Source organism: Halichoerus grypus, chromosome 12 (genome assembly GCF_964656455.1).
Source record: "Halichoerus grypus chromosome 12, mHalGry1.hap1.1, whole genome shotgun sequence".
NCBI classification, from domain to species: Eukaryota; Metazoa; Chordata; class Mammalia; order Carnivora; family Phocidae; genus Halichoerus; species Halichoerus grypus.
The window spans coordinates 54536001-54548469 of NC_135723.1; the positions used below are offsets into that span (position 1 = coordinate 54536001).

Here is a 12469-nt window from a genome sequence, read left to right on the forward strand (position 1 = left end):
GAAGCCATAGCTACATGGAATTTATAATTGCTGTCCCTCAAATATTTTCTTAATCTATTTTATGTACATAATTCTCTCTTCTGAGAAAAGTAAAAAAATACATTGCCATACATTTACATCGCTTATGGTTCACTTATTTCCTATACTTGATTCCTTGAACTTTCATACTAGAGTAGGAAGGATACCAATATTTTGTCTTGTTTGGACCTGAAATTACATCTCAGGTCTGTAAACATCACTGACCACACCGCTAAGCAGAACAGCAAAGTTGACAAATAATAAAGAAAAAAAAAAAGCAAATTCTAGTAAATTCCAACATAAAGCATTTTAAATGAGCATCTGTTTTCTACGATCACTAGCACAGCCTTAAATAACAGCTTTCTTCTATATGTTAAAAAAAAGAAGTCACATTTTGGCTACTGAAAATCATGAAATATTTGGCAATTACTTTATACAATTAACAGTTACCATCACTTAATATTAAAATGATTGAGGGGCGCCTGGGTGGCTCAGTTGTTAAGCGTCTGCCTTCGGCACAGGTCATGATCCCAGGGTCCTGGGATCGAGCCCCGCATCAGGCTCCCTGCTCGGCGGGAAGCCTGCTTCTCCCTCTCCCACTCCCCCTGCTTGTGTTCCCTCTCTCACTGTTTCTCTCCCTCTGTCAAATAAATAAATAAAATCTTAAAAATAAATAAATAAATAAATAAAATGATTGCTACAATGGAGGACAGGAGACATGAAAATAATTACTGAATCCAGGGGTCAATGGACACCTGAAGCAAAGGAAGAATTTCCAAAGTTCAGTACATTATAAATTACTCATTGAAGATCACATTAAGAGCCCTAAACTAGAACCTGGCAAAAATTCTACACTTTTTTTTTTCATTTAAAATATTTATTTATTTGAGAGAGAGCGGGTGCACAAGCATAAGGTGGAGGGGCAGAGGCAGATTGAATCTCAAGCAGACTCTCCACTGAGCACGGAGCCTGACGTGGGGCTCAATTCAAGGACCCTGAGATCATGACCTGAGCCAAAACCAAGAACTGGACGCTTAACCCACTAAGCCACCCAGGCACCCCAAAAATTCTATACTTTTTTAAATTTAAAATATTTATTTATTTATTTGAGAGAGAGCTGGGGGAGAGGCAGAGGGAGAGGGAGAAAGAATCCCAAGCTGACTCCACGTTGAGTGCAGAGCCCGACTCAGGGCTCAATCCTACGATCCTGGGATCATGACCTGAGCCCAAATCAAGAGTCGGATGCTCAACCAAATGAGCCACCCAGGCACCCTCCCAAATTCTACACATTTTGATAAAAAATTCTTTAATCCTTTAGTCCTATATAAAGAGTGATAAATGAGTCTAGAAGTCTATGTCTGTGAAGATACCATAATGGTAGGCAGAGAGTAATACTGCAACCAAGCCACGTTAGACAGCTTAAACATTCAAACCGAAAAGCAATGTCATAGATGATCATGATCACGGTAATAACTCAGAGAAACGAACTTCTTTGACTACTCACTATGTGCTGGGCACTGTTCTGTTTCACATATATTTATCTAATCCTCAAAACAACCCCACAATGATCCCCAATTCACAGATGTTAGAAAGGCAGTTTAGGACAGGTGTTAAAAGCCAGGGTGTCAGAGCCGGGCGGCCTTGGTTTGATTCCTGGCCCCAGCACTTACCAGCTCATCTGTAAAGTGGCGGTAAATAGGGTTTGTTGTGGAGTTAAGAAAACTAGGAGCTTAGGCAAGTGCCTACTGTATCCAAAGGGCTGCCCAAGTGAACTCTCAATACTATCCCAGAAAAGGGCTCTGAGGCCAGGAGAGAATAAGTCACCCAGGTTACAGCGGCAGAGCCAGGAGGAGAGCCAAGGCCGTCTGGCCCTGGAGGCTGCACTCTGGACCTCATGCATGCTGCCTAACAATTACTGAAACTCTTACGTGCAGGCATTTTCTGCATTGTTTCATTTCAACCTCCAGACAACTTTGTAAGATCTCTACTTTACAGAGATGGAAACCCCGCATGCCAGTCACTTGCAGGGACCTTGCAGGCAGGGGCACTATGGTGACGAAGACACTGATGCTAGCCTGCAGGAACTCACAGGTTTAGACGCTAAAGAGCTTGTGTAAAGACACAGGCCATAGAGAAGAAGGGCTGGGAGGCAAACTCAAGTCTACAGGCTCGCTCCACGCCACCCACACGTCACTGCATTAAAACAGGGAGTTTCTTAGGCAGAAAAGATATTTTTAGGGAGAAAAGGAAGAAAGGAGCTAACATATGAGATGAGAATTAGGGTTTCTGGGCAGGTGGGAAACATATATAGGAGACCCAGTCTCTCCATCTTAACCCTTTACATACCCAAATTTTTCAACAGCCCCAGGGCATTTTCCCCATATGGATGGGGAAGGAATGAGAAACTAATTTCTACTTGCTTACAATATGCTCGGAGTGAAGACTGCAATAATATGAAATACCACAGAGCATGGCAAGCTCCTACTCTGCTCTCTAGGTAAGCATCTGCAGGTCAGATGCTGCTAAAAGCATGTCCATGCTGTGAGTTAGATACTGGGCGTTGGCAGAGAATCTCTGGCAGGTGAGGCACCCACTCATCTGTGCGGCCCAGCCCCAGCTGTCCGGCTGGCAGCCAGCTCATTCTTCTCTGCCGTCTCCAGGGGGTGGTCTGCTCTCAGGTGGTCTCTCCTGGTTCTTCACTTACTCTCCTTGCTTTCTCTGGGAAGTGGAGGATGTCTGACCATCTGTCCCTCCCTCGTGAATCAAATTAGAAATATAATTAACAATTTAGGGTCCTTCTTGTGAAATGCCTCTCTATTAAAAATAAGTACTTTATTCCCAGTAATACCGCTCTTTACAGAACACAGAAGCTCAAACCCGTATCATCTGCAGACACCTGCCTTATGTCACCACCCTCAGTGCAGAAGACAGGTGTAATGAGAGATGGGCACAGAACTGATCATACCTGAGAATCTGGAACACCTCCAGCTTCTGTCACAATGACGTGTTTGTCACTGTTTTCTTCATCTTGTTCAATTGCTTTAAACAAAGAAAAGAAAAGGAATGTTTAAAAAAAATGTAGCATCATAAGAAAACAGTTTTAGATCATTTCCTTTCAGATGGTAATTTGGCAGGAAAAAACACTGTGAGGTAGATTCACAAAATGTAAATATCAGCACTATTTTTTATTATTTGGTTGAAAGTTTAACCGCACTGGGCACTTTTCATGTACATTATCTTGCTTATTAAATCAATGGCAGTGGAAAAGTTTGCTCTCATTTCTTCTCTTCACCTAAACCCATCCTGACATCCGCTTGTCAGTATTGCGCTTCATCCAAGAGGGAGTTGGGGTGTAGTCGAAAGCTTCTATCAAGTTTATCTGAGAACATTTTTTTTAAACAATGTGAGGTTTTTTTGGCTGGTAGTTTATGGTCACATAATAAAGAAAGCATAATATTGTCTATTTAGACCGTTCCAGTATATTGTTACCACAAAATCCCAAACTGTGGAATCCTGAATCGACCTCTTCTCCCTTGTTTTCCCCAGCATCTCCCTATCCAAGTCCTTGTCACATTTTCTGGGCTGGTGCAATCATCCCCTAAGACAAAGCTTGTAATTCCTCTCCCTCATACAATACAGCTGGGGCACAACAGCTTAAATAATCAGTCTCAAAAAATAAAACAAGTGCCATGCTTTGGTCAATGTATCACTTATCTTATCAAGTATGAATTCCCTCTTCATCATTGAAGGTCTTCCTTGAATTCTCTAGCTTCCTCCTAATCTCCAGCTTCACATTGACATTCAATACAACCCCGATCCAGGCAGAGGGATTTCATTATTTTACTCTTTGTACAGTTTGCTCTTTCACTTTCAAAATATTTACCGAGTGCCGACCATGTGCCTGGCATGGGGGCTACTCCTGGAAAAAGGCGGGTGAGCCCTGACTTCATGAAGTACACATCCTAGCTGGGAAGACAGCCAATGATCAGCAACTCCTACTACTACAACTAACAATAACAATCATAATAATTATAAATATAATAATATTTTTAAAAATAAGATGGTCATGACAAATGGGGATATGACAGAAAACAAACTGGGGGAGGCCACTTTAGGGAGGGGGGCAGGGATGGTGATTCCCTGAAGAACTATTATTGGGGTGGGACCTCAAAGTTGAGATGGAGCCATCCATGGCAGGTGAGGGTGACAGGAGCTAGAGAGAGCACAGACCACTCTGTGAATTCAGATTTTAGCCAAAAAACAGGGGAAAGCACTAAGGAATATTAAATTGGGAATCACATGATTTGATGCATATTTTCAAGAGTTCTTTTTGGCTTCTTTATAGAGAAGAGACTCAAGAGAAGCAAACGAGGAAACCGGGAGACCAGTTTGGTAACTGTTGCTGACATCCTGACTAGAGATGAGGATGACTCAGACCAGGGAGGTGGCAATGAGCTGAAGACACAAGGAGGATCTTAGCTGAATTTTTAGACAAAATGGACACCACCTGTCAATGAACTGAATATGGCTGGGGGGTTGGGGGAGCTGAGGATAAGAAGCAATCAAGGAATACTCCTAAGTAGAGTAAGTTACTCCTCACATCTGCCATGCCATTTTTTCTTTTGCCCTCTCCATCAAAAGCAGGACAAAAACATCACCAGTCTTGCTGACAGTGAGGTCACGCACTGTACTTATGGGTTCAGTTCGCATTGTTTTGTGGACTTTCAAATACTGTGCTCTCTGCTCTGTATTTTTTTAAAGTATCATTTCACATACCTTTTGCTTTCGTATGCCTTTTATGCCTACTTTGTGGTGCTTACCACAGAGCACACCTAAAGTACTGTGCATGCAGTATGAGCTCTGTCAAAACTAACGGGATGAACGGTTCCTCCCCATTTGCCCCAAACAGCACAACGTGACCACCCCTACTTACAGAAACGACTGCTTTCGTAACTCTTTATGAAAAAAAGAGGGGAGGGAAATTCTTCTGTTAAATGCCACGAATAACTAGGAAAACTCCTATCACCGAGCATCTACAGGCAAGGGAGGAACAGTGGAAGTGGATAGAAGCTTTTCTTCTTTTTTCAGCAAAAAGTTCCATTCATGCTTGTTCAAAGGGGGTCCCCTTTTGCTACTGTTGCCTGATTATGAGAAAACTTAAGAAGAAAGAAAAACTCCCATGTTTTCTCTGAAAAACTAGAGGCAAGAATGCCAAAAGAAAAATACAGAATAACACTGTAAATTCCACTTAAAAGTGCATTGGCTAGGGGCTCCTGGGTGGTTTAGTCAGTTAAGCGTCCAACTCTTGATCTCAGCTCAGGTCTTGATCTCAGGGTTGTGAGTTCAAGTCCTGCACTGCACTCTATGCTAGGTATGGAACCTACTTTAAAAAGAAATGCATTGGCTATAGAAGTAAGGAACTCTATTTAACTAATTGAAATAAGTCTTTCCTCAACCTGTAATGGGGACTCATTCTCCTAGAGGGCAACTAATGTGGGACAAGAGCACCCATATGAAGTGTGAACCATACCTTGGCACTTCATTTATGCTTTAATTTGAATTTTTGCTCTTTAAAGTTTTAGTTTAGATGAAAATGAAGAAAATTAAATTTTGGAATATTTTGCCAACTAAATTCATGTTTTTATTTTTTATTTTTAATTTTTTTTTTTCTAAAGATTTTATTTATTTATTTGACAGAGAGAGACATAGCGAGAGAGGGAACACAAGCAGGGGGAGTGGGAGAGGAAGAAGCAGGCTTCCCGCAGAGCAGGGAGCCCGACGTGGGACTCGATCCCAGGACCCTGGGATCATGACCTGAGCCGAAGGCAGTCGCTTAACCAACTGAGCCACCCAGGCGCCCTATTTTTAATTTTTTAAGAGAAGACATTGCACAGCATTTATTCGAGTTAATCCATTTCATTCAATAATCTGCCATATTGTTGTTGTCACGTTAAGATTATCGCATTACTATTTCTTTTTTGAGAGGACCATGCTTTTAAAAAATCTCGGTTGGATTTCCATGATGTCTAACTCTATAAAAATCTTTTTCCTTACCAAAAGGCAAGCCCTTCATCACAAGAGAAACAGGAAAAACTGAGATTTAGTTGTAGAGAGTGATATCTCCCAGAAAGAATTCATAGTCCATAATCTTTCAGGGTTGTACTTTTACTTGGGGCTTCTTTGGGGGGAGGGAGCTGTCTCTCATAGGTATTTCCTTAAAACAGAGAACATGCCCTACTGCATCACAGAAGGGAAATAAGGTCTAGTCCCTAGAGAACAGACAGGTGGTCCTCCAGGAAAGGAAGCCTAATGGCTCCCAGGTGACATTCTGCCAAGGTCAGGGGACAGAGTTAGTGACACTCCTGCCCTGATCAGTCAGCAGTAAAAAGGTCTAACCAGGTGAGTGGGAGAGGTAGTAACTAGCTTCCAGTTAGAATCTCTAGCTCAGGAATGTCTGTTTGAGTAAGCTGGAGCTGGAGGGTGAGGATACAGAGTCTGGAGAAAGTGACTAAAAATTGGCAAGTGTGAAAAAGATACAGGTTTCCTACTGGGGAATCCACAGAAAGGGGGCACCACCAGGGCAGTCCTGTGCTTTTCTTTGAGAAGAGAATACACTGAGTGGGTTCTGCAGTTTTCAGATAACAACTGGAATGATACTGAACAAGTGGAAAGTTAAATCAGAGTTTCCGTCCATGGTTCAGAAAACACTGATAGAACACCTGTGTACCAGGCAAAGGGACAGATGCTGAGAAAAAATCTAGCTAAGATGTGATCCTGACCAGAAGGAGCCATCTAGCAGTGGCCATCAGACCCCTGCACACCATGGAGTGCTGTGTCCTCGGGGCCACTTGGAGGGAAGGATGGCTTTCTGGCTGGCACGATCAGGGAAGGCATTCCCGATCCTCTCCTCTTGGTACTCAGCGTGTCCTCTGTGCCTCTAGGTTACTGCTTAGCCTGGCCCATTCCAGGCACTTGCTTATCTTCCTTATCTTTCTTGGTGGTGTGAGAAATGGAAGTCTGAGAGGATAAGATCCTGCCTCACAGGAGCCTAATGTGTGTGGAATTGATGTGTCCTGGGAGTGTCTTTCCGTCTTGGTTCAGAAAGGTGGAAAAAATTTGGGGAAAGGAGAGCTAAGATGGGGTGGTAAGGGTATGGCGTTTTAGTCAGAAGGTGGGAGCAAAGTTACACCAACAAGCAGTTTTAGTACACGGTTTAATCCACATGATAGAAAGAGCACCAACACTGCCAAGGGCCTCAAGAAGGTAGGTGGAAGCCCTCTGCCAAATAAGTTAGTTTGCAGAATTGGGAAGCTTAAATCCTTTCCTATTATCTAGGCAAGCTCAACAAGAGCGTATGAAAGAATAATGAATAATTAGAGGGTCTTCAATTTTTGGAAAGTAGAAAGATCAAGTAAACTCCCCCAGCATCCACCATCCCCGCCCCACCCCCAAAACAGTGAAGTTGAATGTCAAAAGTGTAGAGAAAGTTTTTGGATATCTTCTTTAAGTGTGTTTTTGACATTTTGGTCTATAAGCAATCAAGATGGAGAGAGATGCCATCCCAAAGGGGAAAGTTTGTAGGAACCAGAGTAGTTGAGCCCGACCATCCATGATGCCTTTAGACTTACACAAAACCATGGTTACAAGGACTCTCCCACGTGAATCAGCCAGGCAAGCCAGTGGCCACTGTGTAGGAGGGTGTGATATGGTCCACCAAGTCCTGAGTGAAGAGGCCCAGGGGCCCAAGGCTCTGACAAGGGATACTCTGAGGCCAGAAGACAACCCAACTTGGTTAAGTCATAGTAACTGTGGAGGGGCGAGGACGCAAAGGCAGGACCTCTTGAGCAGAAACCATCCTGTCCATGTTTTTGTTTTTAAAACAACATTCTGGTGATGGGTATTAAAAAGGGCACGTATTGAATGGAGCACTGGGTGTTATACGCAAACAATGAATCATGGAACACTACATCAAAAACTAATGATGTAATGTATGGTGATTAACATGACATAATAAAATAAAATAAAAAAAACAACATTCTGGTGCTCTATGCATTAATTATTTCACATTATACTACAACAGAGGACATGCAGGACAATGAATAACAATTTCAGAATTGAGAGCGAACACTATTTTTTAAGATTTAGGCATAATTCTTAGTACATATAAATAGAAACAAAGGAGGTGGGGATTAGCATAAAAGTATACTTGGGAGAAAGATTCAGTCCTATATTCCTGGCTTATCCCCAAACAACAACACTACATTTCTTGTCACATCTTTGAAGACCTCAAAATTAGTTGCCCAGCACTATAGTTGGATTCACAGAGCCAGAACTACAAACACAAGCAAGTTCAAGAGGGATGTGGCAAAGGTAACTCAGCAATCCATCTCAGTCTGCACAATGGAGACTCTCAAAATTCTTGGAGACTCTTATCTGCAGCTCCCTGATGACAAGGACAAGAGTGTGGTCTCCTCCAATACATAAATAACATTATTTTCTTGGAAATACTGAAAAAATATGATTCCAAGAATATATTTTAGCTGGGAGTTCACATATGCTACTTGGGAACAAAAATATACTTATGCTGAGGATTTATGATCACCCCGGGACGCCTCATGTATGAAATACAGTCAGTCACCTAAAAAGGAGTGTTCTAGTGACCCCTGAATATGAAGATGAATGTCAAGAAATACATAAAAAGACAATCTCTTTCTTCATGCCTCCTAGTGGTATGCCTCACGTGATAGAAGGAGGAGGAAGCAGTTATTTAGATTTTTGAGCTGAATTTTCTTTTATCTGATCAGAGTAAGAGTAGGCTGGGGAAAATTTCCTACGCAAATATTGATTCTGGGACAGTTCCCTCCAGTGGAACATGTACACAGGAATGACAGCTTCTGGGACCAAGGGAGGCTCTGAGCCACCCTCTCTGCCAACACAAACCATCTCCTTATCTCTCAACACAGAGTCTAAAAGCAAGAAAAGGCCTTTGAAAATAACTTACCACCACAAAAGTCACAAGCACAAGATCTAAAGCATATATTTTGAGCAGTGAATATGAGAGCCCGCATGAGAACTAAGTGTATCTGTGGATTACTTAGCACTAATTCACAGAAGAGTACTTAGTTTAAATGTATCTATTTGTAAGTTAGCCAAGAGCCATTCAAGATGAGCTACTGGAGACAGCCTCCAAGATTTTAGGGCTTGCCTTAATATCACTTCTGTGTTATCTTCAGAACAGGTCTTCTCTCCTCATGACTTACTAGGAAGATTGCTAAGAAAACTTTCTTGATAACTCTATTAATATTATTAGTTAAACACAAAGAAGACTGATGTCCTTTCAAAACAATGCTTATTTAATCTCTGATCAATTTTGCCAAGGTAAGAAAGAGCCGTACTCACAGAATATTAAACAGAATGATCATAATGCACTAGGTGACTATACTTGAAAGTGTTCTTTGCAAACCAACCAAACTAATTTTTTTCTTATTGACAAGCCAACCCCAAATTTCACTACAGATAGAAATTCAGCATTTCAAGTCTCCGTATGAGAAACCAGCAAATACAGTCAAGAAAAAGAATTCACTGAGTACTTGGCCAAGAATTAAAATTTGGGCAATAATAGAATCTTTCACTTTTGTAGCATTTTTAAAGAGAGAGAATTTTCATAAAGGGCCTCATCTGATGTCCACACACCCTGAAGATGGGGACAGGTAAAATCCCCCCCATTTTAGAGATGAGGTTCAGTAACCTGCGCTAGCCCTCCCTGTATGATGTGTGTATGTATCTGCGGCAGTTCGAGTCTGTCGCGGACAGAACAGTACTGTGCTGGTCACACCGCACACCGGCGAGTCCGTTCATGTGGGTCCTGACCAGTATTTCTTTTCTAATGAAACACAACATAATACAATAGAAAGAACAGAAACGAAGTTTAAACCTCAAAATGCATCCCCACTAGTAACATCAAGAATTTCTCACCCCTGTGGATGAGACGCATACCAGGTTGGGCTGTTTTGTATGTTCCGAGGGTTGTGGACTTTACCACGCTCAGAAAACACTGAGGTGTTTCCAGGACACATGAGGCAGAGCCCTGTTCCTCGTTATCTAAATAACCAGCTATGTTTTTGTACCATTCCTGGAGAAAGGCCCTAATATTTATTTTAGGAGGCTCCTCTCCAAGGCTCCATCCCCATTCAGCGGGCAGTGCGCTCCCTCGGAGGTGGCGCACAAACGAGCTGGCAGCAAGAAATGCTGATCGAGTCTATTTATTTTTGGTTAGTGATATATAATCACAAATGCTTCAAAATGCTCAGATCTTTTCTAGTCTTTAAAAAGGAAGGGAGAAGAAGCAGTTACAGCCTTTACTTCATTGCTGTGGGTTTTTTTTAGTGTTAAAATTTGAAAAATATCGTTCAGCATTCACCAGGACAGGCCATATAGTACTATAATCTGGCCCATCCAGAGCGCCATCGGAAAGTTGCTTTGAAAGCTGACCAATGCCTGCGACATCTCTGTCCCACTTGTCTTTTCTCAGTCCCAGTCAGTTCAGGCTCTGAGCTGAACTTGAGATTGTTGTTTTAAAACTCTCTGTTCTGGGTCCTTATCATCCTCGAAGCCTCTAAAAATGCAAGTTTCCTGCAGGCTCTCTTTTCTCTCTCTGCCGCTTTCCTCGGTGATCTTATCTGTTCCTACGGTTTCAATTTTCACGGTTATGCAGGTTATTCCCAAATCTGTGTCTCCATCTCTGCTCTCTTCTCGGAGCCCCAGACCATGTCTCCAGTTTCACACTCAGCAGCTCCATCATGCACCTGCAACGGGCAAGCCGCTCTCACAGTGCCGTGGCACAGCCTCTGTCCCCGGGGATGGACAGAAAGGTCTGAAATCACAAGCATCATGTCCACTGGATTTCACAAGCCTATTCCTCCTCCTGCAGAATTTTAGTTTAAGTAACCACCAGATGTCTTCATGTTCTTCCTTCCCCTCTGCCCTCACATCAGTCTCTCACTACACCCCGTCGCTTCCACCTCTGAAATGTCTCCATCCTCCTTCCTCTCTGCCACGGTCATAGCTCAGGACTGCACCACGTCTCCCCTGGACCACCGCCACAGCATCCCAGCCAGCCTGTCCTCTGGTTCATTCTCTCCTCCACACAGGCGCCAGGTTCCACTCCCAAAAGGCGAGTCTGATCACACTAGCACCCCATCCCTTTAGACTCCCGCCTCTCCCCACCCAGACAACATGAGAGTCACCCAGGAGCCCGAGCACCAAGTGAGGCCCCATCCCTGGCTTTTTTGATGCAGTGGGGCTTAGAGGACTGTGCAGGTTTGACCCCTGTTACCCCTGTGACCCCCATTCTATGAAACATTCAGGCGGAAGCCTCAACCTGACCCTGCTGGCCAGGTCCCTGGGTCCCAGACTCTCTCCCCAGAGGCACCTCCCACATTTCTTTCTTTCTAGCCTGGAACGTCTTGTCCCTGCCTTCAACAGGTGAAAATCCTCTTGTCCACTGGGCTTTCCAGTTCTAACACCATCTCCTTAGTGACGATCCTTGAGTCCTCACTACTTGCGCCCAAGACTCTAGATTAAATGAAGTCCTCCTTCCTCTTGGCCGAACAAAGCTCTTTTTCTGTACACATGCATTTTCTTATCTCAGTGTTTTATAAGTAGCAACACAAACCTCTGTCTTTATTAATCTACACTATGAGTTCCTCAAGAGCAGAGAGTAGGTTTTCCCATTCTAAGCACCTGGAATAATTTCTACAACATAGTGCTGCTGAGTAATTGTCTATTGAACTGAACTAATATGACCAATTCAGAAAGTAAAAATTTTAAGGCAGATACAAACACTCACTGGCCCATCCAGTTTGGGGGAGACGGTAAGATGATGGAAGAAGAGTCTTAGAGGAAAAGGTGGATTCTGATGGGTGGAGGAGGTGAGGGGAAGAAGGGCAGTCAAGGTGGAGAGCTGGTATAAACAAAGGTAAGGTGGAGAAAAGCAAGGGATCTGACATGGGCCCAGTGAGCAGTACCCAGTGTTGTGGAAAACCAGAAAACAAAGCCAGGACAGTTGGCTGGGCTTCTATGTTAGGCTGACGAGACTCACTTAGTAGCAAGTGAGGTGATGTGAGCAAAGAAACTATCACCATCATTCTGCTAACGATGTACAGCTCTTGAGCTGTTATGTTTCAAACACATGTTCTCAATGTGGGCGTTCCCATTTGATCTTTCCCACACCCCTCTGCGGGAGATCCTGGCAAGGCTGGCCCGAGGTATGTGGCCACTGTGAGCAGGCTAATAATTTAATACTTCTTTTTGCCAATGTTTGTTAAATATCAATTCAGTACTTTTTTAGTAGGGCTCGTGAGAAACTTAAGTTTCTATAAATAAAAGAACTTTTAATAATTTTTATTTTTTATTTAATAAAAAATTTAATAATTCATTAAATTCTTTTTCT

The 12469-nt window shown here is 42.9% G+C and overlaps 1 protein-coding gene across 3 annotated transcripts in view; it reads right to left on the bottom strand.

Moving 5' to 3' along the window:
• Positions 1-12469, bottom strand: part of RAPGEF5 (Rap guanine nucleotide exchange factor 5) — a 225194-nt gene that overhangs the window by 108929 nt on the left and 103796 nt on the right. For all 3 annotated transcript variants that reach the window (XM_078059361.1, XM_078059362.1, XM_078059363.1), the window contains one exon: positions 2984-3057. In XM_078059361.1, the coding sequence (XP_077915487.1) occupies positions 2984-3057 (74 nt within the window). The remainder of the gene's footprint in view (positions 1-2983; positions 3058-12469) is intronic.